General features: G+C 43.8%; 1 protein-coding gene across 1 annotated transcript; it reads left to right on the forward strand.

Moving 5' to 3' along the window:
* Nucleotides 1-250: 250 nt before the first annotated feature.
* On the forward strand, nt 251-27,914 carry ephb4b (eph receptor B4b). Its single transcript, XM_085375642.1, has 13 exons — nt 251-832; nt 18,040-18,110; nt 18,201-18,343; nt 18,420-18,780; nt 18,907-19,069; nt 23,192-23,347; nt 24,064-24,212; nt 24,299-24,497; nt 24,581-24,708; nt 26,583-26,748; nt 26,837-26,927; nt 27,211-27,266; nt 27,383-27,914. Exons 1-13 carry the CDS (start codon nt 724-726, stop codon nt 27,526-27,528), a joined length of 1,938 nt encoding a protein of 645 aa, XP_085231768.1. The 5' UTR covers nt 251-723; the 3' UTR covers nt 27,529-27,914.
* Nucleotides 27,915-27,939: the final 25 nt, after the last annotated feature.

Consider the following 27,939-nt stretch of genomic DNA (forward strand, 5'->3'; position numbering starts at 1 on the left):
TGCCGCGCGTATAGATCCGTCCCTGCTTTTTTAAGGAATTTGAAGTTTTTGGTCGATTTGGTCTCCAGGTTTCAAAAACAGACATGCGCAGACACGTTCTCTCCACATTCCTTCACAGACTGTCTTCGCTGAGCCCCGCCCCCTTTGGAATGGCAGGCTCCTTCAGCCACTCACACTGCGGCTGCGGGTGTGTGGGCGTGGTCTCATCCAGAGGTGGAGGCAGAAAGTTGGAGCAGCTTTTGTTCTCAACTTTTTGTGCGCGTGTGAGCTGGAGCCGCAGACTGGAAGCACTGGGAGCGCTGGTGTGAGCTCCGAGAGTGTGTGTCCGCGGTGTCCGTGTGACTGTAACTGCGGCTTGGCGTGTGTGAGTGTGTCTGTGGTTCGGGACCCCCACCTCCAGCTGTCCCACCGACCCCTGTGCGCTCTCCAAGCCGCCTCTCGCTGCTCCTCAGACGTCCTCGCAGGCAGCCGCGCCCCGCTGCTCTACGCTGGAGGAGAGAGGAGGAGGGGATGGAGGAATGAGGGGGAGCCGGGTGGGAGCAGAGAGCAGGCTGAGAGCTCGGAGCGGCTGAAGGACTCCCTCCGGCCTCCATCTTGGACACTTTGAGGACTTTTTTCTTTTTCTCGAACTTTTCGGCTCCAATGAGGCGCGCGCGGCCGGCGGAGACCGAGCCCAGCTGACGTCAGTGATCGGTGATCGATAGGTGCGACCGGGACGGAGTAATGGGGGCTCAGCGGGGCCCCGTGGCCCACGGCCGGGCCTCCTCCTGCCGCGGGCTGCTGCTCCTCCCGCTGCTGGCGGTGCTGCTGGGCTCCTGCAGGGCGGAGGAAGGTGAGTACTGATCAATACACTCATTATCGACCACAGCTGCTGATCGATCAGACTGCATCGGCCCAGAAACGATGACGTAATGTTACAGACCCATCGATCCTCAGAGAGAGGTTCAGTCACACACCTCGGAGGGGAAACCGGACCCCTTTCTTCTTCTTCTGTGGTTAATACGTTTTTACATTCAGCTCAGAGAAGTTTGACAAATATTCACACAAAAGTACACAAATGTACGACTGACGTGCTTTTACTGCAGCAGAGTCTGAGCGGCAGTGAAATCCGTCTTTACTGCAGTAAACTCGGGTTTCTTCGCTCCGTCTGTCCCATCAGCAGGTCTGTGTTCAGGGTTTGACCCCGTGGTTTATGATAAATAGGATTCTCAGACACTGCACAGTGAGAAGACCTTGTGCCTGTAAGCAGGTGCAGGTAGTGAGCTGTGCACACCTTTACCTGCATGTTCATGAGTAGCTGACTAACTGCTTGGGTCCGTTGCTCATACCGAGGCTGCGGGTCAGCCTCCCCGCCTCTGTGAGCCTCTGCAGGGCGACGGCGTGGAGCCGTGTGGCTCTGAGGGTCTGATGAGGGCTGTTGTTGTGGCTCTGCGGTTTACTTCTTCACTCATTCTAAGGAGCCTCCACAGTAATGACATGTTAGCTGTGGCTGTGAGCGGGACACACGGCAGGTCAAAGGTCAAGGTCGAGGAAAACAGAACAGCAGACAGTTTGAGGCTTTAGGTGGAAACAGCTGAACGTGTTTGTGTTCTCACTGTTTTAGTTTTAACACAACACAAACGTAAAACATGAGAAAAATCTCAACTGTGACTTAAAGTTGCTGTTTAGAAGATAAAGTGTGTAGAAATGTTTGTGCTGATCAGATTAGAAATCAGATTCACTCAAAAAATCCAACTTTTTATATTTTGTGCGTTACAGTAAAACTTAAACTGAAAACTTTTGTGCTTTTATAAAAGTGTCAAACATTTTGTTAACGTGTTTTATCTTGATAAAATCTAAAAGAGCCAATCAGACATCAGGACAGCAAACACGGGGGGAAATAAATAAACACGTGAGAATAAAACGATAAGAAACGAGGAAGCATCCTGTTCACTGAGAAATAAACAGAAAAAATCAGTAGTCTCTGAGAGCGCACACTCACAGTTTACCGTGAGCCTATCATCGGCTGTGACCGAGCAGGACGCTGTCTGAGCGCGCTCAGTCAGCTCCAGCGTTTCTCTGGTTTTTGTTGTTGAGCTCTAACGTGAGAGGAGCCCAGGCTGAGCTGAGCTCCCACCTGGGCTGATGTGGCCACAGATCAGCCCAGCCCAGCTCAGACAGAGCTCTGGAGCTTTTTACTGCAGCTGATTCGAGGATTTATTGGTTATTGATCAGGAATCCTCTTACACGTTCAGTGCTGTGTCTGAGCAGCAGTAAAAACAATCATCCTTCTGTCATCACGCGACTCCACCGTGTTTAAATTCAGTTTTTAGCTTCAGGGCCATCTGGAGATAACAAATCAGCGTTAGCACTTTCAGGCTGTGTTAGCTCAGAGAGCAGAAGCTCGCCGGTTTATTAGGACCAGCCAGGCTAAATGTGACACGGTTTAGTTTTCCTGATAAAGCGGTCATGTGATCAGAGAAGCTGCTGTTTCCAGAGCGCCTGTTGACGCCCCAAAAAACCTAAACCAGCTTTAAAACTGTTAAACATGCGTGCTGATACCCGCTGAGGGGAGCCAGTTTAAAACCAGCAGGCAGGAAACCAACAGTGCTGCAGCTGCTTCAGATCAGCATGTGACTGGTTACCAATACCTTATCTATCATGCCGTTTGTCAACACAAAGGAGCAGCTGACTGTCACGTGACCCCCCTCCCCAACAGGAAGAGGACAGGAAGTAGAGACGCAGGGGCCGAGGGTCTGAGAGCTGAAACAACAAACTGTTTGATAGCTGATAAATGGTTTAACTGCAGGGTTATTGATCTACAGATACCTGCTCGGTAACATTTCACTCATTAAAACCGGAGCCGAGACTTCTGGCAGCCATGTCATTGGTCAGGTAGTGCCATTAAAAATGCTCAAAAAGGCTCCAACAGCAAAAACTTAGCTACAACCCTAATAATGCAAACTTTAAGCCTTGTTACAGTTTAAACAGCTGAGTTATTAAGGCATTCATCCTCCTTCACAGTTGTGCTGTTAGAAACGAGCATAATTACATGTGAATAAAAAGTAGAGGACCGATAATGAAGCCCTGTGGAACTCCACCACCTGTAAAACAACACCTGTCTCCACAGAAACTCTGAACTAGGCCTAAAATGCTTTGAGTGACGGCTTCTGAGGTTCTTATACACACGTCCTCATGTTTCTCTAACACCTCCTGCCTCTGTCATTAATCTGCATCTCTGCCTCAATAAACCACTACACTTCTGTTTCACAGTGTTTTTGTCTCAGACTGATTGTATTCATTTGTGCTGTAAACATGGACGTTTTAGTCCGAGGATGGAGTCGGCGCTTTAGTCTCGAGTGGACATTGGAGGAACTCACGACCGTATTAAACCTCAGCAGCCTCGTGAGCGTGTGTGCAGTCGACTGAAGTTTACACAAACAGACACTCAGGAAGACTTGAGGATAAATAAATAACAGATTCACACACACTCGCTCTTTAACGGCAGGTTAATCAGCAGCTGAGTGTGTTTGTGTATGTGCTGGAAGCAGGATCATTGTTTCCTGCCAAACCAGAAAATTACCAGTTAGAAAACAATAGTGTGTGTGTGTGTGTGTGTGTGTGTGTGTGTGTGTGTGTGTGTGTGTGTTCAGACTCTGAAGGCTGTTTGAAGCCTCTCTGGGACTTTACTGTTTAACCCTTTGAAGGATCATCCAGCTTTGCTTCACCCGGTTAAGCTCCGCTCTCTGTGCCAGCTTCTCGCGCTCCACCTCTCAGCATAGAGGGTCACATGAAATCAGGAGTTTCTCACATAAAAACAGTGAAATTAGCTAAAGTGGTTAAATTAGACATCTTTCCTCTGGACTCTGGTGCCGCAGAAGCTTTTTTTTACTGTGGGTGTGTCCACATATTGTGCTCCATCTGCTCCCTGTCTTTTCTCTCCTCTTGTCTTTGTTCTGTTGTTCTTATTTTAACCCCGCGCACACACCAAACCTCCCCCTCTCCACCTCTTTCTCCTGCCTCCACCTCTCCCTCTCGGCGCCTTTCTTCCGTCCATAAATCCCTTTAAAGGCGCTGGATTTAATTTCTGACTGAGGATTTACATGTTAAGTGCCGGTTTGTTAATCTGTTGATTGGCCCTTTGGAGGTTTAGCCCTCACACTCACAATAAAGACGGGCATATGAGACCTGTGAGAGTGTCGCCAGGATTTTCAAAATAAAATGCCAGCCACATGTTAGGTTTGACCTTTCTAACAATATCAGCTGTAACATTTAAATGAGTGCACAAATGGTATGTCCAGAAAGAGAAGCACGTGACGTTTTTAAAGAAAGTAATAATAATAATGCATTTAAAAGCACAAAAATAGGAATTTTGTTCTCTCAAAGTTAAAAGTGTTTGCATTTTTCAGTGTTAAAAATAACCTGACCAGGTAGAGGAGGGTTTAGGATAGGGCTGCTCAATTAATCGAATTTTAATCACAATTACGATCGGGGCTTTCAACGATCATTAAAAATGACTGAGCCGATTATTAGCCCCTCCCTCGTGCTTTACTCTTGCGCTGCTCCGTGTGGCAAATCCAGCGCACCTCTCTGCATTTCGAACACGCGTCACAACAATTAAGAGCGGCGGTCCCCAACCCCCGGGCCTTGGACCGGTACCGGTCCGTGAGTCGTTTGGTACCGGGCCGCGAGAGTTGAGGCTCAGGTGTGAAATGTCTGGTTTTCAGGGGTTTTATCGGTTTTCAGCGTTATTTTGTTATCGTTTTGATTGTTAACTCGGTTTTCCTCGGTCTTTTCACGTGTGTTATGAATAAATCATCTTTTTTTCGGTACCGGTTTTATTTTGTTGCATTTATCCGCGACACCTTAAAGGCCGGTCCGTGAAAATATTGTCGGGCATAAACCGGTCCGTGGCGCAAAAAAGGTTGGAGACCGCTGATTAAGAGGACCCGAGGGAAGCTCGGAAAGCTAAGCAGAAGTTATTTGGAGAGGAGAGTGACTGCTGTTGGTTGAAAAGAGAGGTTAAAAAAAAAACTTCAGTGGTGTTGCACACTATTTTATATTATTTTTTAAAGTCATTATTCAATACATTGTTATTGTTAACCCTTTAAAGCCGGTCAGAGCAGCACGCTCTGTTTTGTGTAACTATTTTTAAATCCCTGTAGAACCTGAACCGTGTAAGCTAGCGCAATATTTTTTTTTGCATATGAAACCGGAGGAGTTGTACTTACATCTTATGCCATCAGCTTGTCCTCGGTCATGGTTTCCTTCCACATAAAGCTTTGCAAAAATTGCATAAAAAGCGCTTGCAGGAACAAAAACATAATATTCCAGAAACACGCTTTGCCGATCCGATCAGCTGTTCATAACACTTCCTACAGTGAAACAGACGTCAGCGCGAACTATCGCATGTCCGCCATTTCCTGCCCGAAACCGGAAGTGACGTCATTTTCGCGGAAAATTTAGTTTTTTATTTGTAGGCCTTAAAAGCCTATACTGGTCATGTTTGACTTTTCTGAATAGTTTCTGAGATGCTTAGAACTCAAATTGCACTGCTGGAAATAGTTTATTTTGATGCACATGCTGTTTTCTTTGCAAATTTGCATCATAGGATTGTTTTTTCGTTTTTTCCTGCAGTGTATATAAAAATTGCTGTATCTCCAAAATAAAACTATGAAGACACTCAAAATAAATTTCCTGTTGTAAACTATTTTTTGCAACTTTTTTGTATTTAAAGTTTTGAGGGATAAACCTCTTAAATTTCTCCAAGTAGAAATATATGTAAAAAAACAAAAACGATTTTCAATTTTTTTTGTAGTTTATTGCACTTTTTTGCAATTAATGTAGTTACTATGGACTTAATGCATACATATTATTAAAATATGGGCTATAACAGTTGCATAGCAAATTGAAATGCTCCCAAAAATGGCACTACAACATGTAAAAAAATAATATAAGCTCTGGCGGACTTGGTTCTATGGTAGGTCTTAAAGGGTTAAATAAATATCGTCAAATAATCGAGATCTCAATTTCAGTGAAAATAATCGTGATTATCATTTTTGCCATAATCGAGCAGCCCTAGTTTAGGATTGTAAACACACTAACAGTGAACACCCATCTGAGTCCCAACATTCATAAGAATCAGACACCAATAAAGCGTTCACATTAGTATTTGCTGTTACCATAACCGATATAATGTATACATAATATTGTAAAATTATTACATTTGAATTAATATTATTATTAAAGCATAATTGAAAAGCTGAAGGAAAATATTTCATGTTGTGATGCAGAAGAACCTATCTCTGAGGAGCCTGGAGTAAACCAAAGCATCTGCACATTTATTCACAGATGGTAAATAAACAGGCAGAACAACAGCTGAGAGCAAAGCTAAAAATATGTTTTAAAAGAGATATGATCTCAGTGTCTTCAGTTTGCCCACAAAATAAAATTTTTAGAGAATATATAAGATCATTTGCTTAAAATGTTACTGATACAAATATGAAGTTCCCCTTTAACCTTTGTGACATGCGCCCCAACACCCATCAGTGGACATTAAAAAACATTTTTAAAAAGTGTAGAAAAAAACCCTTAGTTTTTCTCTATATGGAATACTTCGTGGAAAACCGTCAGGATTTAAGAAATCTTCATCAGATGAAGTTTTGTTTGTAACCTCACCCTGTCCGGCGTGCTGTGACAGGCAGATATTTAACGCTTTCAGCTCTGTTATTTAGCAAGACTGTAATTTTACATGATTTGTGGATGGTTTATATTACAGTGAAAGAGGTTAAACCAGAATGGCTGAGGACCAACAACAGAGCCCTGGGGAACTCCGCTGGTTAAAAGAACACATTCATTAAAAAGTAGTAATAATAGTAAAACAGTGGTGTTACCTGTTCTCAAAGCTGTGTCTCTGTTTCATAGTCAAAACAAGCTTTTCATAACTGTAGAAGCAGATTAAAATCTTTCATGTTGGAGCAGAGGGAAGATTTGCTTAGAGGACAATTTTAGGATTCTGGGAAAGCGTCCAGAGCAGCAGGAAGTCAAACTACCTTAACTGAGAGTGACGCACGCTGATGCTATGATCTCAAGCTTTTTCTGACATACCTGTTTCTGAAGCTAAAAAAGTTCCTTCACCTCACATTTAGTCACCGAATGATTAGGTTCAGTGAAAAATGTCCATAACCAAGGGTAATTCTCTCAAACGCCATCAAAGCCTTTGATTTCATGTTACACCCCTACACCAACCCCCACAATGGCTTTATGTCCTCCCAGAGGGCTCCACCCCCCAGGGTGGAAAGCCTAAAGCTATAATGTAATGTCAAAACAGTCGATAGCTGAACAGCTCTGTAATCATCCCATCGAACCTTCCTGTTTCCATTTTTCAGCTCACCGCCTCCATCATTAAAACTGATTCAGAACACTAAAGTTTGAATCATTACATTTTCTAACTTCAAACCTCATCCAGAAAAGAGGATTTTAATGACGTTTCTAAATTTTCCTGTTCTTTCATCTTTTTGGAGCCTATACGATGAACAGTGGAAAGTTTTGGGAACCTTCACCCGACTGCTTTCACTAAGTTTAACGAGCGTCAAAGTTACGTAACCACGGTTCTATGAGTGTAGGCGCAGCTGACCAAGAGCTGGCGGCTGCTTTTGTGTTTGTTGCTTTTATGGTGAATTCTCACAGTGTTTGCTGTTCTCCATCTTCCTTCATCGGGTTAAGAAATTGTGTTTGTTCTGAGTTAAGTGGGTAACGGAGCCCACCCAGTAGTGTTTCAGCGATGTTTGGAAGTGCCTACATTCAGATATGTCAGATGAGGTTTTTAATTGCACAAAAGCTTTCCATCCATTTCAATCGAGTCATTTTCGATAAACAAATCAAATCAAAATCAAATCACTTTTTATTGTCACATCACATGTGCAGGCACACTGGCACAGCACATGCGAGTGAAATTCTTGTGTGCGAGCCCCACAAGCAACAGAGATGTGCAAACACAACAACACAAACGAGCAAAATACAAGAATGGCCAACCTGAAACTAATAAATATATGTACAATATATAATAGTGTATGCATTTCTGGATGTGTATACTAAATATTTTCCTACGTGTGTGTGTGTGTGTGTGTGTGTGTGTGTGTGTGTGTGTGTGTGTGTGTGTGTGTGTGTGTATACACATTTTTACAAATTAAATAGTAAAAAAATAAAATAAAATAATAATAATAATAATAAAATATATAAAATCAATAAAATATACAGAGTTGAATATGTGCAAATATAATAAACTTAATGTGAAGGCTCTAGGATGGTTATTTTTTTAATTATAATAACTAGCCTGATAAACCCAAATTGTTTAAATGCATAACCTCCAATCACTGATTGATTTACTTGTTTAAGTTATGTTTTGTCTGGCAAACATGTCACATTAAATAAATAACTTTGTTGCGGGTAAAACTGTATTATTGTAATGCAGAGAAAACACATGTGCAGTCTTTTTAAAGTCTTAAATATTTAATGTGAATTACCTTTTGAATGCACCTTACTCCTCTTTTCATTGTGAGTGCCTAATCTAGAGCCAGTTTCATGCATTTCAAATTAACCAAACAAAAACTAAACCACTTTCTACGACTGAAAATATCTCCCACATTTTGCCAAAAAAGACATTCACCAGTGATTGGTAGAAGGAGCCCACAGATGCTGCGGCCTCCATGAATTTCGTTTTTCCTCGTGTAAATTACCCCCGGTTTCCCTTTGTAAAGTTCAGCCTTCAAACCTGTTGAAATGTGGGCTGGTTGTCAAAAGGCACAGAGGCAGAACTGGCTCTGCACTGGCATCACGTCGATGGAAAAGAGATAATGGAGTAGGCCCTATTTTTCTTTCTCCGCAAAAACATCCCTGGAAGAGGTCCTGCGGGGGCAGTTCCTGTGGTTGGAACAGTCACAAAGGTGCACTCTGACTTGAAATAACCTGTTTCCTGCAGTGGAAATCGGCCTCATTAGTGCAGTCAGGTATTGGCATACATTCAGTCATAGTTTCACTGTAGGCATTGGAGTAAATGAGGAAAAGAAAATTAATGTAAAACTCCATTTTTTGAAGGGTTGGGGGGGAAGCTGCTCGGAGCTTGCACTTTGTTTCCTTGACTCTCTACAGCAGAGGTGAGCATGACCCACAGAGACACGGCGGACACACTAATGGGAACTACAGCAGGCTGAAATAAAGCGGACTGATCCTTTAAGGACGCTTTGAACCATCTGGATGCGAACGCACTCAGCCTGAGTTCCTCCTCTACAGCTAACGAGTAACTTTCCATTCTCCAGACAAACGTCCTCAGGTGGTTTGATTTGTCCGCGGGCCAAAACTCCGATATTTTATAAACTGTCACATGTAAGAAGCAGAAATGTTCTCAGTGTGATTTCTTCCAGTTGACTGTTGGATAATCTCTGCAGCTGTGGAACATTTTTCCAACCGGATGGTTCAAAGAGTCTTTGAGGATTGAGTAAATATCACTAGCAGGGCAAGTTTTAACCGTCCTCCTATGTTTTCAGATGTTTTATGTGCTGATTGCTGAGGAGAACAAACAGAGCTGCAGCTCGTTGTGGAAGATTCCTGACATGTGAAATGAGTCAGAGGCAGTTCAAACAGCCTGAATCATCGATCGGAGTGTTGACAGAGAGAAGATAAGGTGCTCAAACAGAGAGCGATGAAGACGAGCAGGAACAAACACAACCTGAACATCTGTTCCTCCATGAAACTCTCTTAAATTATACAAACACTGTCTGTCTGCTGGCAATGAAATGTGTGTGTTTAAGACGTACAGTAAATATACACATCAGAAACAAGTAGAACCAACATAGTGTCCAGTAAAGGCTTACCTTGTCTGTGCTCATCATTCCAGTGAAGTGCAATGATAAGATCCAGTACAAAGCTTGGTGTGGTTTCTCTAACTGACTATTCAGTTCAGCCTGTTGGCACTGGGTGTGAACCAAACCAAACACTTACTAGAGGTGGGAATCTCCATACAACTCACGATACGATATTATCACAATACTTAACGCACGATACAATATTATTGCAATTTTTTAAAATATTTTGCGATATTCAGATTCTGTCCATAAAGGTAAACATTAAATAAAAAAGTTTTAAACGTAATTAAAATAAGACATGTCTTAAATTAAAATAAGTAAACTGTCATGTTTATTGCTGCCAAAAAAAAGTTAAACACATTTGGACAGTTTCAGGATTCTTGCTCAGAAAAAGGATCAACATGCTCTGAAGTCAGAGCACAAAAACCTTTTTTGTAACAAAATATCGATTTCTGCTGTCCCTGTATCGATACATTATTAGCAAACAAAATATCACGATACTACACAGTATCGATTTTTCCCCCCACCCCTAACACTTACTGAGGATGGCGGACCTCAGGAGGTAGAGCAGGTCATCTTCTAATCAGAAGGTTGGTGGTTCAGACCCTGGCGGCTCCAGTCTTCATACCAAATATCCCCGGGCACGATGCTTACTCCACTAACTCCTCCACTAACTCCACCAGATAGTGGTGTCTAGCTGCTTCCTTCCAGGAATTTACTGACATATGTGAGTCCTTATGTTGATGTTGTGATTATTCTTCCATCATACTGAGGCTAGGATCATTATTCTCTCACTGATGAATTTGAACATTGTGGTGAAAAAGCAGACAGAAGAAATCTATGGAGCTGAACGGACCAATCACAGCGTTTGCAGCTGTGGCGACGTGTATTTCCATTTCCAGGGAGATGCACGTCAGGTTACAGCGTAGGGTTTCAAAGAGGCTTGCAGTTACAGCACAGTTTTTCCCGCTGAAGCATAAATCTTTAGTAACTCAGCTGAACCTCATACCTTTGTCAGGAACACCTGGACTTTATTGGAACACGTGGGCGAACAGCCACACTGACCGTTTTATTGGAACTGAGCTAATTTGGACCTTTTTATCGCTCAGCGGTGCCTGAAGGAGCGTTTGGAGCAGGAACTGATTAATGACATCAATTTTAATGGGAAGATAGCATTCCTCTGTGAATTAATGCCTCCTGCTGATGACATACATGTGAAATTGTCCTCTAACAAACTGAGCTGAGCCACATGATGATCCTGGCTGCAGTGTGATGACAGAGGGAGGCATCCACAGACCCACACTTTGTCCCCTCACCTTTTCCAGGCAGTGTAACCAAGCTCTGGCCCGTTTGATCTGCAGCTGTCTCTGCTAAAGTTAGAACATCCTTTACGGCCCCAAAATCAGCCATAAATCTGCAGTTTTCTCCACATCCTGCACCAAAGTTTCCACAAAAAGAGAACACGTCATTGACGTTTGCAGAATGAAAAAGCTCCATTGTTCTTGTTTGTTGTCTTTTAACAAGACTGAGCAAATGAAGTGACCCTCTGGAAGTACTTAAAGCACTGAGTGCGCGGGGTGTTTCATTAGTGCAGGCTGGTACGATGTGTGGTTTTTAGCCCTGATGTGGAGTCACATCACATGACATTCAGTACAAATCTTAATCTGCACCAGAGTCAAACGTTCGTTAGGTTTCTCTGCTCTTCCTGCACAGCCGGTCAGATGGTTGTTTTTAGATCTTTGAGATAAAAAATCGCACAAAGTTCAGCGAGCAGAAAAGCAGCAACTGAAGCAGAAGAAGGAGAGAGTAAAAGGCAGGAGAAGGAACGAGGAGTCGAGGAATGAGAGAGAAGAAAGGAGCGAGGAGGAGTGAGATAATCGGGTTTATTAGAGAGCAAGTCGCAGCACGAGACCACACACACCAACACACACGCAGCCCGACCGGCTCGTGTAAACATCCCGCCAGCGTTGTCATGGTAATTTCCGTGTCCTCGTCATGCACTCTTATCGCAGATGCACTGTTTACAGCGTGTGTGTTCCTTCCTTTGTATGTTTGTGAGGACCAGAGTGCAGCAGCGCGGGGACATTTCTGCTGGTCCGAGGATCCAGACCCCAGTCCTCGCAAACACAGGACTCTGTGTGTGTGTGTGTGTGTGTGTGTGTGTGTGTGTGTGTGTGTGTGTGTGTGTGTGTGTGTGTGTGTGTGTGTGTGTGTGTGTGCAGTTTACAGAGTCTATATGGATGTAAACCAAACACACACATGCTGAGGCTTTAATTGGCTCAGGCTGCGATGCTGATTAGAAACGCGTGTGCATAAACTTTATTCGTCCTCTGCGGTCGAGACTTGGAGCTCATAACTTCGGCAGCTTCAGAAAAACGAGTTAATGTGGCGGCTTGTAGAAAATCAACAAAAAGGAGACGAACCTGCAGGCTCGGCGATCTCGTGTCACATCACCGCAGGTTTCTGCGGCGTTTGCTATCACCTGACTGCGCATCCAGCACTTAAGATCCGAGGCCGTATCCCTGATCACATAGCATGACATCACAGCCCCGCGGTGTCAGAGGGAGCGGCGAGGCATTCAGGTGCTGCAGTAGATCAGATACATGAACCCGTGGACATCCTGAAGGGAGGAAAGACGAGAGCATACCAGAGGGGAGTGTCACTAAAACTGCTACACAACCTGAACCCTAAAATTATGTCAGCGGCAAAACCTGCTGTTCCTCTAACATCCCTGCACACCACCAGGCTAAAAATGTCCAACTGCAGTAAAAGTACTTGGACTTTGGCAAAGCCTGTGAACATCTGACATGCCGTCAAATAAAAACACTGCAGATGCTCTTTAGACTCACACAGAGAAACAGAGTCAGGCTTGTATATTTATAACAGACTAAACATAATAATACAACATGAGCACATGTGTATATGAAGCGTATATGAGCTGAAGCGTTTTCTGATCAGTGTTTGCTTAGGTGGTGGAGTTCCACAGGGCTCTGTCATCCATCCCTTTTGTTTTTAAAGCCACTACATGTTTATCACTTTATAAGTCAGTTTGGTTTTATATCTCATAACTCAGGCTTACATTTTGCAGCATTTGAAGTGTCGGGGCTTCCATGACTTACAGGCGGGTGTAGCTGCTAGCTTGTCTGCTAGGCTTCACCTTAGCTGGTACCTGAGCTGGACCTCTGGACTGTTTGTGTGCTCTTGGAGTCTTTTAGAGCATTTCTAATGCAGTTCTTTGACCAATGATATGGCTGCTGTGTGGTTAATGGTGAGATTGTAGGATTTTAGTTGCTTGTTACTGAGCACGAAGTCTGTGGATGCAGCTCGATAGCCAGTCAAGCTAGCTGATAGCATAGCACTTGAACCTCTCGTGCTCTAACTGCACTAACATGGCAGCCACACTACTAATGTTGAGACTCAACTCTGTGTCTTGGTTTTTTGTGGTTTCCTAGGATTTATTAGTACAATAGCAGACCCAAAAGTAGAAGCACCGTAAGTGTTTCTACTGCTTTCCTAAGTTTAGAAGTTTATCGGAGCTCCCCGTGAAGAAATAAGAGGCCCGTGTGTGCGTGAGGAGACGCTGACCTTCTTCTCCTGAGCATATCACACTGGCAGAGGTCACATTTTCATCATGTTTTCCACTCTTGGCGTTGGAGCGTCTGCTGCAGCAGATTAATCATCACACAGTGAGCTCTCGACTCGGCGCTCGCTGCTCATCTGTGTCCGTGAGCTTCGTACAGGCGCCCTGAGACACCCGGGGAGAATTACAGACGGCTTCATTCCTCAGCTGCTGCCAAGCAGAACGATGGAAGGGCCGCTTTCCCTTTCTCCACGCTGTAATCACACACACACACACACACACACACACACACACACACACACACACACACACACACACACACACACACAGTCAGGCGCTCCAACTGTTTAAATCTGCCTGTCGGTTAATTAAAACGAGAAGTGACTGAAGCTATTAGAGCAAATGAATGACGAGACTGTGTGTGTGTGTGTGTGTGTGTGTGTGTGTGTGTGTGTGTGTGTGTGTGTGAGAGAAACGCAGGCAGGTCAGTGTGTTTTTTCACACCACTACAGATTATTAATCTGGTTAAAGAGAGCTGATGAAGTGTAACTGACGTGGACTCACAGACTCACAAACACACACACACTCTCTCCAGAGCTGTATTTGTGTGTGTGTGTGTTTTGTCTGCCTGTTTTGTGAGGACCATGGTTAGATCTAGACCTTATAAGGACATCAGACCTACAAGTGTCCGTTTGAAGGTTCAGATCACAGACTGTAAGAACAGTTTTTCACTTTGAAGCCTGAACTTTGGATGATTTATTCATCCTTCAGTCTGCAGGTCGACGATCCTTTAGAAAAACAATATTTAAGATTTTATGGACGATTCTTTCTTCTTTCTTTGTCTTAAAGCTGTGCGATCAGAGGTTTTAATAGTTAGTGTGGACCGTCCCCCACACCTCTAAAGCTAACACTCATTTTACCTCGTACGCCACTTTAATCGTAAATGGTCCAGTGCAGCTTTAATCCTGGAAATACAAGTATAATATGTGTTTTTCCCCATGATAGAGAAATTCTGCTGTAGTAAATGACAGAAACCTAAAGTGTAAGAAATGAGTGTGTCAGCAGTTCTGTAGCTCATTACTGTCATTATAAAACTGAAAGGTTTTGTTAGTTAACACAAAATCTCTTTTTTTGTCTTTTACTTAATTTACTGTGGACCCATTGTATTAAAAAAAATAAAAATATTTCTTTCTGATCTCTTTTAGGGCTGTTCGATATAACGATATATCCGATGACATTCACATTACGCTATCGTTTGTTTCGTGGTGTCGCAAATGTGCATTTTTTGTATATTTTTTTCATCGTTTTATATGAAAAAAATACAAAACAACATCTTGTTTTTATTTGTATTTATTTCTTAGGGTTCTCTCTTTCTCTCATATTTAATATAAACACACTGCGGCCGGCAAGCGACTGTTTTTATGCGTTGACGGTAAAACCATCGCGTGGCTCCTGTGTCTGCTTGTTTATTTTCCACATAAACCTTTTCACAATAAAGCTCAAGATCCTGTTGAAATTTGTCTGCTAGGCTTCATCTTAGCTGGTACCTGAACTGGACCCCTGGACTGTTTGTGGGCTCTTGGAGGCTTATAAACATTTCTAATGCAGCTATCTGACCAATGATATGGCTGCAGTGTGGTTAATGCTGAAATTATAGGATTTTATTTGCTTGTTGCTGAGCACTTTGGCCTAAGAGGCTGTTGAAATTTTAAAAAATAAACTGAATCAAGTGAAAGAGTACACAGAGTGTTTACAGATGAAAAGCAAAAACCAGCCAGAGATTCACAGAATTTACAGAAAATGTAAACAATGTGTGATATATATCGTTGCCGGGACGATAAATGTCTTATATCGGGATATGAGCTTTTGGTCGTATCGCACAGGCCTAATTTCTTTGTTGGTCTGTTACTTGGTTACTTTGGTGTAGTGTTATTGGTGTAGAGACAGGGAGAACTTTATTAGTTACACAAAGTGTGAAACGTGAAAATACAGTTAAAGGTCTAAACTTTAATGTCGTGCAGTCCAGCAGGCCAGATTGGAGCTTTACAAGGCCCGTTTCTGGCCCCTGGGCCTTATGTTTGACAGCCCTGGTCTGCACAAGATGCAACCTTTTTTTAACCGTATGCCCTTTGTAAATAAGAATATTATAGTCTGGATGAAGCCAAGTCAAAACAAAGTTATTATATTTTTTTCGGCACAGCCAGCCTGAAGTGTCTTCACAGTCTCCGTTCACGTGGAGACGTTCCTACACGACTGACAAATGTCCTCCGTATTTTGAATAAAGTAACTGTGAGAACTAATCTTTTAAAAAAGCAAATCTGTAATAATAACAAAGGCCAGTTTCCATAATATTGGATTTTATAAGCCTAAACACTCCAGCCTAACAAAAGTCATCGTGTGGGATTTATGTTATTTTGAAAGCATTCATCCATCACAGCCAATAGCTGCAAGCGACACAGACACTAAACAGGAAGTGAGCCGCATAAAAATGGAAAAAATGTCAGTCGGGCCTCAAATGTTTCCACGCGCCTCCGCCCGCCTCACTAAGCCGTCACGATGATTTTATTGATGTATTTGTATTATTTTGAAGGCACCTGGATGTCACAGTCAGCAGAAATGAACAAAGGTGCGTATTAAACAAGCGCTGCTAAAGAGGAAGTGAGATCACATCTCAGAAAACGCCCCCATCAGTGCTTCCAGCTGTGCTCGTGACACGCTAAATTTAAGCTTGCAGCAGAGCGGCGCGCTGATTTATGCAGAACTACAGCACCAAGACGTTTACGTTGTTTGGATGTAGGCAGTAACATCAAAGCCTAAGCTGAGGCCTGTCATATTAAAGGTGGGGGAACACCACCCTCCCGTGTAAATGAGTCCTGCAGCAGTGAAACCAGCACGCTTAGATTTATCGCTCTCTTTCTGCGGCTCTGAGCTCTGACTGAAAACAGAAATCCTCAGAAAACAGCAGCATTAATGTTGTATTTGTATGGGACTACTTTCTGCAGAGGACTGATATGAACGTATGGTGGTTGTGGAGGTCTAAGAGGCTTAGGAAGAGGGGAAAAGTGTGAGAAACGTCTGCATTTTTCACCGTGTGTGTCAGGGTTAAGCCTCCTGAGCCTCTCTCCTCCAACGCTGATTACACACCATCACTCACGGCAGATATTACACATGTGCAGGCATGCTTCGAATGTGTGTGTTTGTCGGGGTGTAGCCTGGTCTTCTTCACCTGTCCTCCTTCCTCCACAGAGACACGCAGAGGGAGAAAGAAGCCCTTGTGTTGTATGACCGTCTGTGTTTTTACTTTCCCTGATTGAAGCTGCTGAAAGACCTCCTGTGGGTCGTCTGGCTGAACCTGCTGACTTCCAGTGAAAAATCAGAGCTCATATCAGAGCGCCGCCTTCAGCTGATCTGGTTCTGTTGCTCCGTCTGAGGCCTCCGTGAGTTTCTCTGTCTGCCGGAGTCACCGAGCGGTTCTGATGGTTTCAGGGGTTTGTTGAGCTTCCAGTGGTTGTGGACGCGAGTGCACAAGTTCACGCGGTTTTCCAAACGCTTTTTCAAAAGCTTTCAGAGACACCTAGGTGTTTTCAAAAGAGGTCGTAAAAGACGTGATTTTTAAAAAAGACTTTAAGGAGCTCTGGACACGTGGGATGTTTTCAAAGGGGCATTTTAGTAAAATTGAAGAGTTTTTGCATTAAATACAAGTGTGTTGGAGGCATCTGAGTGGCTGAGAGGCTTTGAGACACCTTGACTGATGATTTGAAGGCTTCAGGCTGACTTTTAGGAGGTTTTAAGCTTTATAAGGTTGGAAGAAGCTGTTTTACAGGTGGTTTGAAGAGCATTTAGGAGAACTTTGGAGGAATTTCTAGGGAATTTAGGGGCCTTTTTAGAGGTTTTGAAAAACTTATAGGAGGCTGCTGGGACCATTGAGTCTGAAAAGATTCCCAAGTGGCATCACTGCTGTTTGAGGAACTTGTTGATAACCTCGAGGGGTTTTACAGATAACTTTAATGCAGTTTCAAAACATTATATTTTATTTTTAAGAGGAATCGAGGGACCTTTAACACATCTAGGCTTCAAAGAACCATCAGGAGGTTCTTGTGTTCTTACATTACCAGTTTGTTGTGGTCATTTGGGCGACTGTTAAGAGGCTTTTTGAGATCTTTAGAAGGTTGTGGGGGTCCATTGGGAGTCTCATGACTTGAAGGTATGTTGAGGACCTTAGGAGGGTCTTTTAAAAGGTTTTAAGCAAACTTTTAAGAGGTTTTAAATAACATTTGCAGCTGTTTTAAGAGGTTTGGAAACACTTCTAGGAGGCTGCTGGGATCTTTAAAACGGTCCAAGAAGTCTCGAAAGGTCCCAAGTGACGTCAGTGCTGCTTGAGGACGTTGCTGACAAACTCAAGGAGGGTGTTTGAGGAATGTTTTAAGGGGCACAAGCAAGCATGTCGTTGGAGCATTTGAGGGGAGTGTGGTGACTTGCCTGTAGAGGACTACGTCGAGGTTTTAAAGGAGTGCTCAGTAGGTTTGCTGAAGACCTGCAGTGGGATGAACTTTGGGTGATTTTTAGAGGATGTTTTATTTGCCCAGGACTTGCTGACTGTTGCTGTCTGTGTTTCAGATGTGCTGATGAACACCAAGCTGGCCACATCTGACCTAAGATGGACGAGCTACCCTGCTGATGACTCGCAGGTACACATCAAAGCTAATCTGTTAGCTTATAGCTAACACTCTGCATTGCTTTGAATGAAAAGCTCACCTATGATCCGTCTCTGTCCTCAGTGGGAGGAAGCGAGCTCGAGGGACGATCAGCAAAACACTGTGCGGACCTATGAGATCTGCACCATCACTAGCACTTCTTCCTATTGGCTGAGGACGCGCTGGATCCCTCTGAAGGCGGCGACCACGGTCTACGTGGAGATCTGGTTGGTGGACATCACAGGTTGTTTGATGTTGATTAACGCGGAGAAACGAATATAAGCTCTGAACGTGTCGACGCAGGTTTTCCATGATGGAGTGTTCCAGTCTGAGGCAGCCGTGTAAAGAGACCTTCAACCTGTACTACTACCCGTCAGAGGCTGACGACGCCACGCTCACCAGCCCGGCCTGGATGGAGAACCCTTACATCAAAGTGGCGACAGTCGCCGCCGACCACCTGATGCTGCGTGACGCCAGGGGCCGCCCTAATGTCAAGGTGCTGCGGCTGGAAGGACTGCGTAAGGCGGGGCTTTACCTGGCCTTCCAAAGCCAGAGCGCCTGCATGGCGTTGCTCTCTGTGCGTGTGTTCTACAGGAAGTGCCCGCCCCTGCGCCGCGCCTTCGCCTCTTTTCCTGAAACCGTCCCCCACTCGCTGGTGGAACAGGTAACCATAGCAACAGTGGAGTCTAGCGTTCTTGTACATAACAAGCTCACCTTTGAGTTTAAAAATAAAAGCACTGTAACTGAAGCTTTTGTGTCTACGAGCTTTTATTTTGACATTCTGCTGCAGGCTCAGGGTGTGTGCGTGGAGAATGCCGTGACGCCGCCTGGCGAGCAGTCACAACCTCCCAGCATGCTTTGTGGTGAAGACGGGGAGTGGGTAGGACAGCCGACGTCCAGCTGCGCCTGTCGTCCTGGATACGAAGCAGGAGAGACCGACGTACGCTGCAGAGGTGAGAGTGCAGTCCATAAAACAAAAGACCTGTTAGTTTTCAAAGTAAAAGCGTCATCACTGAGATGGAACGAATGAATCCGGCACATTCGAAGGCCCGAGCCGAGACCTCGGGTTCACCGTCACGACTTGAACTCACTAACAGCTCCGACCATCATTTGTTTTACAAAGTAAAAGCTTCTCCTGTGCGCCGCTTCATTATCAGCACTTAAAATTCTTCGTGGTCAGAACTGCGAGTCCGAGTAAACAGAGAGGAGAAGCTGGAGGCGATTAGAGGGAGAGAGAGCGACGTGTTGACAGTGTGAGAGCGAGCAGAGCAGGGGCCCCAAAGTAAAGCAGGATAAAACTCAGCAGTAATCAGATTACTCTCAGTGTTACAGCTTTACTCAGTAAACACTTTAAATCTGAGGGAAATGGGAACATAAGAAAGTGTTTCTCTTTCCCACCATGAGCTCGGATCACAACGTTTGTTTACATATAACCAGATTATAACCAGATTACAGTCGTTGTCTTACGGCGTGTAAGAGGATTCCTGAAACGTATCAGTAAACAAGGATTACTGTTTCTGTAATCAGCACAGGCATCAGAGGAAGCCGTCACTTCCACAATAAGACCGCAATTGTTTGACAATAGACATCACACTGCTGCCAAACATTACATTTTGTAATGTTTTTATTTATGATTGTTATTAAAGTTATAATGAGAAGCAAACTGATCTTAAGATTAAAAAGAGTCAAAGATTTATAGACAAACAATCTGAAATAAAAAAAGCTTTAATTGTTTATATTTTGGTATAACTGTACCTGACTGTCTGACTGTGATACAATATTATTATTATTATTAGTAATATTAGTCCTACAAATCTTATTAAAGTCAAAATAGTCACAATACAGAAGTTAAATCACTTAAATTACAAAAGGTTTTGAAGAAAAAAGTAAAATGGTGTTGATGGAGTTTACAATAAAGTTTGTTTAATATTGTAACAAAACAGACAAATCTGTTGTGTATTAGTACATTAATTGTTTCAGCAAATCAGCAGTTTTATTAAAACTTGCAACATGTTGAAAAATAACTGTCAACAGTTACAAATAAATGAATGTCTCAGTTCATCAAGGTGATTACAAACAGCTGTTGTGTTTTTATACGAAATTCAACTGAATTTCTAAAACTAAATTGTATTTATTAACAAAATTAGTAGAAAGTGAGTTTTTAAAAGTGTAAACGTAATATTTTTATGAAAAACATCCAAAAAATGAAAATGTATTATTTAAAGAAACTTCTGTTTTAAAGTTATAACGAGTCAAATGTTAAAGTCCTTTAATTAAGAAACATGTAGATTTAATTTAATGTTATAAAAACATTTGTTGCGTTTGAACTGAATATAATGAAAATAAGATGTGAGATTTTAGAGAAAAAGAGTTGAAAATATGTAGGAAACTTTGACCGAGATTAAAGAAAAGAAATGATCATTTCTCTGATTCTATCCTGAAAGTCAATGTTTAAAACGGTTTGTTAAAAAACAGGCACACTTAGGACACTGTTAACAGTAACTATAGTAACTATTGTTAAGTAAATGACAGGAAGCGGTGTGGGTCACAGTAGAGGAGTGGCTGTGTCAACAAGTGTTCAGCTTCTTACAGTGAGTTTATAATCCACTTTTCACACACAGTCACAAACTGCTGCGCAGTGACTAAAATCACAGTCTGTGCAAACGAAATATGGTTCATGCTGTTATTCATGAAGCTTCACACCAGCTGAAAAACAGAGAAGCACGTGATTATTTGTCATTAAGATGTTCCTTTATTTACTTTTCAAACGTAGCTGAAAATTCTGTTACTTTTAGGTTTAAAGTTGAAAGTTTTAGGAGATTTCTAAAATAGTTGTGTTACACTTTGATAAATTGTTGTTAAAGTATTCGGGGAGTCTCGCGCCGTGCCGGCTCCTTCACGCCGCTCAGGCGTCCTTTCAGAATAAGACTGGCGGTGTGGGGGATGGTGGAGGCCTGAAGGAGAAAGTTATTATTGAGCTGTCGTTGAAGTCGTGTGCAGCTGTTTACTTTAATGAGTAAGTGAGAGGGGTTGTGGGTAAACTGCAGGAGCAGCTGCTTTCTCTGGAGGAAACGCGCTGTAATCGGAGTCCGTCCTGCCTCCGCGCTCGCCGCACGTTTCCGTCCTGTTTCCACGCTTCCTCTCCTCTCCGCCATCGCCGCGGGATGAAAGCAGAGCGAGGTCGACGCGGGCCGCAGACGGCTTGGTTGTCCAAGTTTCCTGTTATTCTGTGTGAGGTCAAAGGTCAGCTGACTGCGAGCGGGAAGCGCTGCAGCGGCGACAGCAGAAGCAGCGACGTCCTCTGCTTGTCTCTGCTTCTGAGGGAGGGGGAGGGGCAAGAGCCAGGCTGAGTGAAGAGGTCAGAGGTTAACTAGCGCTGCTTAAGCAGAGTGTGTGCATGTGTGTGTGCTTACTCCCGTGCTTGGCAGGGGAGGCCAGTGATGACATCATGGCAGCACTTTCCACATCCTGTTGAAGCCAAGGTCACTTCCTGTCTCTTATTGTCTGTGAGTCTGCACTCCTCCCTTCATCCCTTCATCCCTCTGCGGTGTTCCTGATCCCAGCTCTGAGCATTACTCACATTCCAGGCCAGAAACCCACAGAGCCAAACCTCTCTGCTTTCACTCTCTGCTCTTTTTAACATAATCATGTGTTCATTCTTTAATATTTCCTATAAATGAACCATTTTTAGTTTCCAATAATTTCTAATAAAAGGCTCCAGATGTTCATAAACATCTGTTTGCTGGAGTGTGCATGAGCAGGAGAGGCGGGTGTGTTTCTTTGGGACTGTTTGATCTCTTTCGGGGACGACCACTGACGGGTTTGAGCTGTTTCTGGACACACTGAGCTGCTTTTACTGCTTCGAGGTTCACTGTCATGTTTGAGTGGAACATTTGCTTTAGTTGGGACTCGCTGGCACGCCTGATACCTTCATTGTTGGTTTTAGTCCCATTGTTCTGAAGCCTCGTCTTTTTAGAGCCTGAGGCCAGGAGGCAGCAGCCTGTGTGAGCTCTGACTAACAATACAACAGCTCAAATCTTCTCTGACTGACTCAAACTGGTTGTGTTCAGACAACAGGTCACATTCAATGTCTTTACGGTTTGTAGAACTAATTATTACTAAAAGTTCTTTATAAATGCAACTGCAAAGCAGTGTGACTACATTTTATTGCTTCAAAATAATGTTCGTATAATATTCGCGTTTTGGCTGCTGTCACGTTCAAATAAAATTCTGGAATTTCACACAAAAATGGAGCCCAGCTGTCTTTTACTCCAATTAACCTCACAGCAGTTTATTATTGGTCAGATAATTGTATTAGAAATGCTCCAAAAGGCTCCAACGGCACAAATACAATCCAGAGGTCCAGTTCAGGCTGCCTGCCATAGAACCCACATCGCTAATAATTTAAACTTTAATCCTTTTTTTAAGCCTAACCAGTTTAAACAGGTGCGGTACAAAAATAGTAGACCCCCCCATAGATGAAGCAATAAACATCCAGTGCATTTACAAGCAGAATTAAATGAAACCTAATTAAAAAGTAGAGGACCAATAACAGAGCCCTGTGGAACTCCACCACCTGTGAGAAAACACTCTGATGTCAGCTCTGGTTTCTGTAACGCACATTAATCTGAGCTTTTTACTGCATTCAGAAAACAGTTGTTTGGATGTAAAACGCTTCAGGTCATACCTTCAGAGGCTTATTATACACGTGTAATCATGTTCTTTTTACTTAAACACCCTGCTGTTCTCTGCACTCTATGATTATACCTGGTCTATTGTTGATATAGGCCTGACTCATTAAACCACAACACGTCGCTCTGTGTGTAACTGAATCTTGTTATTTTTTATATCAGGTTGTAAACATGCTGTAGAGTTGAAATTTTAACATGGAAGTCTATGAGCACTGGCACGCTGCTGGAGCCCCTAGTGGACAATAGAGGAAGTGCGGTTTTTGTAGCGCTTCTGGAGATCTGATGTGTGTGCACATGTGGGTTCAGGCTAATGGTGAAGGTGGACAATCCCATATGTGTGTGTGTTTTTAGAGGTGAATGCTAATTCTAAGCCTTTGTCTCCAGCCTGTCCGTCCGGTCATTTTAAAGCCGAGTCAGGACCTGTTGGCTGCAGCTCCTGTCCAGCCAATAGCAACACAAGAATCCCAGGCTCCGCCTACTGCCCGTGTCACTCTGGTTTCTATCGAGCCGACTCGGACCCGCCGCACAGTGCCTGCACACGTAAGTCCCTCTGCTTTTCATTTAATTTTCTTTATTATTGTAATTTCTGACAACACTGAAACCTCTTGTCCTACATTTCCCATCATGCAGCTGGAGAGTGTCTTTCACTAGGACCTCGCCTCTAGTCTCCACAGACTGACGTGATGTAATTTGTTATTAAATAATCTGGAGACCACTTTAAACTCTGTGTAAACTCTGGACCACAAACACACACACACACACACGCGCACACACACACACACGCGCACACACACGCGCGCGCGCGCGCGCGCACACACACACACACACACACACACACACACAGGGCTCTTTGCCAACAAGCCTCCACGCCTCTTTAAGTACCCCGACCCACCCCTTTAACTACATCCCCTCAGGCAACAGCAATTAGGCAAATTAATAGGCTCATTACCTCTTTGTGCTTGTGTCCGTGTGTGTGTAATGTCGAGGTCTTACAGGTAACGACTGCACACACACACACACAGGTCTCAGGTTACTCTGATGTTTGTGTGGAGGCAGGAAGTTCTTATCTCTCAGCTCCTCCATCAGTCTGCAGACAAAGAAGAAAAACTCATTACGCAGGAATGAAAACAGGCCGCCTGACTCTCAGGTATCAGCCTGCCTGAGAGTTGCTGCTCAGGGAAAAAAACGTAGATGATGTTGAGCGTCTGACAGGTGATACTCAGCAGGCACTGACCTGTGACCTTTGACCTCCGCAGAGCCTCCCTCGGCTCCTCGCTCCCCGGTGAGTCAGCTCAATGACACCATGGTGACTTTGGAGTGGAGCGAGCCACTGGACCGCGGAGGACGACATGACCTGACCTACAGAGTCCTGTGCTCCACCTGTGGGCCCGCCACTGCCACCAAGGTATGCCACCGCCATCTCTGTCACCATTAGCACCAGTCTGAGCTGTCAGATCTGACCCCGCCCCTTTTCTTCTTTCTCCTCTTCAGGTCACTTCCTGCTTCCCATGTGGCGACAGCGTTCTTTACCGGCCGGCGCAGAACGGCCTGACCCAGCGGCGTGTCGTCGTCTGGGGGCTCCGCCCACAAACAAAGTACATCTTCACCATCCAGTCGCTAAATGGCGTGTCTGCACTCAGCCACTCAGAGCCAGCCTCCAGCAAGCTCAACATCACCACCAGTAGAGATGGTACAGATACACACTACATTACCCAGAATTCTTTGGTGCACACAAACGTAATGATCAGTGAATGATGGTCTGTGTTTCTGTAGTTCCTCCTCCAGTATCTGGTCTGAGGAGGGTGGAGGCCTCAGAGAGCAGTCTGTCTTTAGAGTGGAGCGTCCCAGTTGTGCACAACCAGTACAAGATCCTGGACTACGAGCTGCGCTACAGCCCTGAGGTATACACACATGCGTGCATCACTAGGACCTCTATGCTAAGTTAACCCTGAAGTAGGGCTGCTCAATTAATCGAATTTTAATCACGATTACGATCTGGGCTTTCAACGATCATTAAAAATGACTGAGCCGATTATTAGCCCCTCCCTCGTGCTTTATTCTTGCGCTGCTCCGTGTGGCAAATCGAGCGCACCTCTCTGCATTTCGAACACGCGTCACAACAATTAAGAGGACCCGAGGGAAGCTCGGAAAGCTAAGCAGAAGTTATTTGGAGAGGAGAGTGACTGCCGTTGGTTGAAAAGAGAGGTAAAAAAAAACAAACTTCAGTGGTGTGGAAACATTATGGGTTCAGTCAGACGTGGATCAAGTAGACATAGTGTGTAAACTTTGCTACAGTGTTGTAGCTGCACCACAGAGCAACACTGCAAAGTTCACTAAACACAGATGTTTACATTTTTCATTTATTTCTTATATCGCAAACATTTGTACTGTTATCAGTATTTGCACACTGTTTTATATTATTTTTAAAAGTCATTATTCAATACATTGTTATTGTTAACCCTTTAAATCCCTGTAGAACCGGAACCGCGTAAGCTAGCGCAATAATTTGTTTTGCATATGAAACCGGAGGAGTTGTACTTACATTTTATGCCATCAGCTTGTCCTCGGTCACGGTTTCCTTCCACATATAGCTTTGCAAAAATTGCATTAAAAGCGCTTGCAGGAACAAAAACATAATATTCCAGAAACACGCTTTGCCGATCCGATCAGCTGTTTGTAACACTTCCTACGTCCATCAGCACGAACTATAGCATGTCCGCCATGACCTGCCTGAAACAGGAAGTGACGTCATTTTCGCGGAAAATGTAGTTTTTTACTTGTAGGCCTTAAAAGCCTATACTGGTGTTTTTAAAAGTCATGTTTGACTTTTCTGAATAGTTTCTGGGATGCTTAGAACTCGAATTGCACTGCTGGAAATAGTTTATTTTGATGCACCTGCTGTTTTCTTTGCAAATTTGCATCATAGGATTGTTTTTTGTTTTTCCTGCAGTGTATATAAAAATTGATGTATCTCCAAAATAAAACTATGAAGACACTCAAAATAAATTTCCTGTTCTTGTAAACTATTCTTTGCAACTTTTTTGTATTTAAAGTTTTGAGGGATAAACCTCTTAAATTTCTCCAAGTAGAAATATATGTAAAAAAACAAAAACAATTTTTAATTTTTTTGTAGTTTATTGCACTTTTTCGCAATTAATGTAGTTACTATGGACTTAATGCATACATATTATTAAAATATGGGCTATAACAGTTGTATTGATGTATAGCAACAAAAATGCTCCCACTAATGGCACTACAACATGTAAAAATATAATATAAGCTCCGGCCGACTTGGTTCTATGGTAGGTCTTAAAGGGTTAAATCTCGTCAAATAATCGAGATCTCCATTTCAGTGAAAATAATCGTGATTATCATTTTTGCCATAATCAAGCAGCCCTACCCTGAAGTTAACCTGGGCCCTGAGTCCATGTGAACTTCAAACCGAAGCCTTTTTTACGTTCTGTCTTTTAGTGTGTGTTTATAAAATATATCTAAAATTCCAAGAGCGTACTTCTTTGTAAAACATTCCATCTGGTTTTAGCAGGATCATCTTTGTAGAACAGGATTTGGTTCTGTGCTGGAGCGAATGTATGTCTGCATATGTTAACTCTCTCACACACACACACACACACACACACACACACACACACACACACACACACAGATTATAAGCGCAGATTAGATACGTTGTTTTGTCCTGTGAGGACCTTTGTTAATGCGTGTCACTAGGACTCCTGTGTTACTCTAATGCCTACTCTTAACGTGTCCTTATCAGGATGGTGAGGAGTCGGTAGAGTGGCAGTACGTGTTCAGCAGGTCTTCTTCTCTGGTGCTAAACGGGCTGCAGCGGGCGACGAGATACCGGGTGCAGGTCCGCGCTCGCTCTCAGGCCGGTTACGGCTCATTCGGTGCCGAGACCGGCTTCAACACGCTGCCTGACGGTACGAGGTCGCATGCTATTACATTTTCTTTAGAGTCTGAGAGGTGAAAACACTGAGATTCACTCCTGTGTGTTTGTTTCCTGGGTAGGTGTGTCCCAGCTGATGGTGACTGGAGTCTCGGCCTCTTTGGGGATACTAGTGCTCGCTGTGGCGGCCATAGTTGGCGTGTTCTGCTACCGGTGAGTGCGTGTGTTCAGGATGCACCCTCCCTGCTCCCCTCTGCAGAACAATAGAACACACTGACCTCAGGTTCACACACACACACAGAGCAGGGTGGGACATGTCGACTATATTAAGATGGAGAAACTCGACACTGTGAGAGCGATGGCGAGATACGGCGAGATAATCACATTCCTGAGAGAGCGACAGAACAAAGGATGTGTGTGTGTCTCCTGAGGAAACCAGAATCCCGCAGCTGCTCTGAATCTAAACAGCCGTCTGTACCTGTCTGTCTGTCACCAGGAGGAAGAGGAGCGCGCACATCCACGACAAGAACGGCCACTACCAGATGGGGCAGAGTGAGTCTGACAGCCAATCAGAGACAGAGCTACAACTCGGCCAATGAGCAAGTCTGATACAAACGGTTTTAAATGAACGCGGCCGACTGACGATGATGATTGTGCTGTTTTTGTAGCGATGAAGGTTTACATCGACCCGTTTACCTACGAGGACCCAAATGAGGCCGTGAGGGAGTTCGCCAAAGAGATCGACGCCTCCTTCGTTAAGATCGAAGAGGTCATCGGAGCAGGTAACCCACACCTGTATGTCTGCGTGGTGTAAACTTCTGTCACGGGCAAACTCCGCCCTCCAAGCCATAAGTTTTTGATGAAATTCTCATCAATCAGACCATTTCGGGTGTTTTAAAAGAAACTGTGAATGTTCAGAGAATGTTTTTACGACTCCAGGAACCTTTTGAAGGAACGTCTGTGAAGCTAAAGGTTTTAGAGACGTCAGCCTTTTTGGGAATGCCAAAAACCTTTGAATGGTTTCGTGATTATTGTAATAAGTAAATCATTAAAGATTCAGGAACACATTATTAGTGGATATGGTGGCGTATATTTTGGGAATCTTGAGGAATTTCTCTGGGATCTGGAAGCATTTGTGGATGCTGTTCACCTCTGGAGCTTTGTTAGGGAGTCTGCACGGAGGCAGCAGCACGACAACAAAAAGCCCAAATATCTTCTGTTGTTT

Source organism: Diplotaxodon limnothrissa, linkage group LG3, assembly GCF_057381915.1.
Source record: "Diplotaxodon limnothrissa isolate DT_005_m linkage group LG3, D_limnothrissa_male_GT1.1, whole genome shotgun sequence".
Classification (NCBI taxonomy): domain Eukaryota; kingdom Metazoa; phylum Chordata; class Actinopteri; order Cichliformes; family Cichlidae; genus Diplotaxodon; species Diplotaxodon limnothrissa.